The following is a 3,331-nucleotide window of genomic DNA, read 5'->3' as shown; positions in this document are numbered from 1 at the left end:
GACAGCAAGTATGTCGTCTTTGTCATTTTGGCATCACATGTTTTCTCTCCAGAGTGATAGAGAAATCTGATATTAATATACTAAATTCAAGAACCAGAAATGACAATTTGTTAAATAATTGTCGTCCTTTGTCCTGAAGTGCTCTTCAGACAGAAGTGAAGCCGGTGCTGGAGAAGCTCGCCACAGACACAGACATGGATGTCAAGTACTTTGCCCAGGAGGCTATCAGTGGTAAGCACTTCACTCTTTAATCATTATAAATGCACTTTAAATGACATGAATCAAATCTGACATGCATTTTAAACTTATAAAATGTATTTCTTCTTGTTTTCTCCTTTTTACACAGTTCTGGCTCTCGCATAACCAACCCAACATGGCTTCACCAGACAACCACCCAAGACGGCAACGCAAACACTTTCACAAGATATTTATTGATGTTCAGGAACAACTGGTAAATGTATAGAGAAAGCTGTTAACAATTGTTTAATCCATTTTTCTTTTTTTCCTTTTGTTCACTATCCAATAGTAGACTATGTCCAGGCCTAGCACAGGCTTCTTGGTTACCCCCCTTTGCTGTAAATGGGTGCTTTAACAACGGCAAAGTGATGAACTTGCATTAAGTGATGCATGCTGACTAATGTGCTACTGTACTAGCTAAGCATCGCTGTCCAGAACCCCTCTTCACATTCCTCCCTTTACATCCTCCGTCACTGCAGCTTACCATACATCTGTGTTAGCTACCTAGCACGCAGCGCTATGCTAGCTCTCTGTACTGCTGCGCTTCTCTCAATGCTAGACGCAAACTTTGAGCAGCAGACGGAGCAGCAAGCTGTTTATTTAGCTGAGCTTCCTCCCAAATTCACCCTCCGATAGTCGTCTCCTCCATGAGATTCTGCTGTAGCTCTCCAGAGAACTGATTGAAAAGTCTGTGCAGGTCTACTAGGCTGTGTTTTTCTTTACACCAGACCAAACCCGTTGTGTTTCCTAAACGGTTCACAGGATTGTTCTATACAAAGCTCTGACAGAGAAATAATGGGGTGTCCATTACTGCATGTAATCTGATGAACTCTCAATGATTGCATGTACTAATCAGTCTCAGATAGTGTTCCTTTCTTAACTCTGTCAACCAGACTTACACGCACAGTTTGTTCTCTACACTGATTGAATCGGTCAAACTAGTGAAACCTCGGCCCGCTGTAATGAGCCCTTCACACGGCAGCCATATAGACGTGTCATAGCCGGGTAAACATAGGTTTTATTGATCAAATTAATTATGGTCTCGTTCTATTAAGAGTCACAGTCATTCCAGTGAGCCACCTTGCCAAATACCAGGGCCCTGGCACACCTTAAAATGCCGCAGGGCCTTAATTAATATTAATTACCCCCGTTTACCCGGAAATGACGGGTCACAATGGCTGCTGTGAAGAGGGCCTATAGGGACCAGCTACGTCATAATTATCCCTCCAAATCCTCAGTGACTTTGTTGATGTGCTAGGGTGGGAATTGGTTGTCACTTATGATTTGATATGTTCTCTGCATTGCTCTTAATGTTTGTGCCAATGACTTTGAGAAGCAGTGGTGTTTTCGTTTAGTACGCCTGGGTAACTAGTCTTCACCTGTCCTGTAAAGAGACGATGTTCTTCTTCTTGAAGGGACACTTTATTCCTTGGACGTTAATAGGAGGGTTAAGATAACTTGACTCCAGCTCTGAGGGCCGTGGGATTAACGGGAACCGTGGCCCTCTTCCTGTCCTAGAGCCATTGTGCTAAGTCCTCCACTGTAAATGAGATTTAGAAGCAGACGGTCAGCGAATGTGAAGGGCCACCCAAGGGTTCTTGCTGACAAATCTCTCCACGATGGAGAACTACTGCATGCTTTGATGGAGAATGAGTACCTAAGTGTGCATACTGTTTTATTACGGGGTAGGAGCTGGGGTGGTTATGGGCTGGTTGAATAAATGTATCTTGATAAAATAAACTTCTGTCTTTCCCTGAACTTCTCCCGCTGTTCCCTTCTCTACCCCCCTCCCTCCCTTCATTTTGTTCTTGAATAAACCTTGATTAATTGACCTGTATCACGAAGACTGCTTTTATTTTGAAATCTCTCCACAATCAGGACGCTGTACTACCGTGTCTTTAAAAATCTGAATAAAGTAACACAAAGGAACCAGTGTAGCTGGCTTTTGTAACTAGTTATTGCTCAAGTACATAAAGGTCTCTATAACTGCTAATTTATTACATGATGGACAAGCAACAGGAAAATATCAGAACAACCACTTTATGGAATAGAAGACACATTTATCCCCTTGAGGAAATACTTTCAGTAACATTTCTATAGCAACCATTTTTTTAGACATACTAAACTATTACTTTTTTGTGATATACTGTACCATGAACAGTAATAATTTTTATGACCCTCATGTAGTCTAGTCTTGTCTTATTTTATGACATGTTTGTCACATTACAATTAATTAATGACATGCTCTACTATGAAATTCTTATATGCTATACAATCACTTTTCTGACTACGCTGAATTCTTATGACATTATTTATGCTACAACATACTATGACTTTTTAATGACATACTCAACTATGAAAACTCAACTTTGACATAGCATGACATTTGTAAACGTACTATGACATTTTTGTGATATATTGCACTTTTTTATTTCCTATCATACTATAACTATACTATGACTTTTTATGACATCTTTTAAAACAATATACTATGACATTTCATGACATACTATGTTATTTTTAATGACATCCTCTACCATGACATTTTTTTGATATGCTTTACTCTGACTTCACTTTACTTGTGATCTGGTCCTATTCTGACATTTTTTATGACATTTGCAGACGACACAACCATCATCGGCCATTGAAGAATATTACATTCCTTTGCCTTGAGAAGCTCCTGGGTTGTTTTTGCAGTATGTTTTGGATCATTATCCATCTGCACTGTGAAGCGCCATCCAATTAGGTAGCATGAGGCTGAATCTGAGCAGATAGTTTAGACCTACACACCTCAAAACTCATCCTGCTGCTTCTGTCAGCTGTGACATCATCAATAAACTCCAGTGACCCAGTTCCATTGGCAGCCATACAAGCCCATTCAAAGCACTGCCTCCACCATGTTTGACAGATGATGTGGTTTGCTTTCCTTCTCCACACTTTTTGTCTTCCCATCATTCTGGTACAAGTTAATCTTGGTTTCATCTGTCCAAAGATGGTTCCAAAACTGGTCAGGCTTTTACAGATGTTTAGTCTAATGAGGCCTTCCTGTTCTTCAGTGGTACCAGTGGTTTGCACCTTGTTGTAAACCTTCTGT

General features: G+C 40.4%; 1 protein-coding gene across 1 annotated transcript in view; it reads left to right on the top strand.

Annotated features, from left to right (window-relative positions):
- The window catches only part of ppp2r1bb (protein phosphatase 2, regulatory subunit A, beta b), a 15,745-nt gene extending 13,671 nt beyond the window's left edge, over positions 1 to 2,074 (top strand). Inside the window, exons 13-15 of the mRNA XM_068710955.1 lie at positions 1 to 8; positions 140 to 231; positions 347 to 2,074. The exon at positions 1 to 8 is cut by the window's left edge and continues 135 nt beyond it. Coding sequence (XP_068567056.1) covers positions 1 to 8; positions 140 to 231; positions 347 to 363 — 117 coding nt within the window. The 3' untranslated portion in view covers positions 364 to 2,074. The remainder of the gene's footprint in view (positions 9 to 139; positions 232 to 346) is intronic.
- The last annotated feature ends 1,257 nt before the right edge of the window (positions 2,075 to 3,331 follow it).

This window comes from Cebidichthys violaceus, unplaced genomic scaffold (assembly GCF_023349555.1).
Source record: "Cebidichthys violaceus isolate CVI_PGR_0920_01 unplaced genomic scaffold, fCebVio1.0.p SCAF_1, whole genome shotgun sequence".
Classification (NCBI taxonomy): Eukaryota; Metazoa; Chordata; class Actinopteri; order Perciformes; family Stichaeidae; genus Cebidichthys; species Cebidichthys violaceus.
This window is presented reverse-complemented; position numbering and strand designations above follow the sequence as displayed.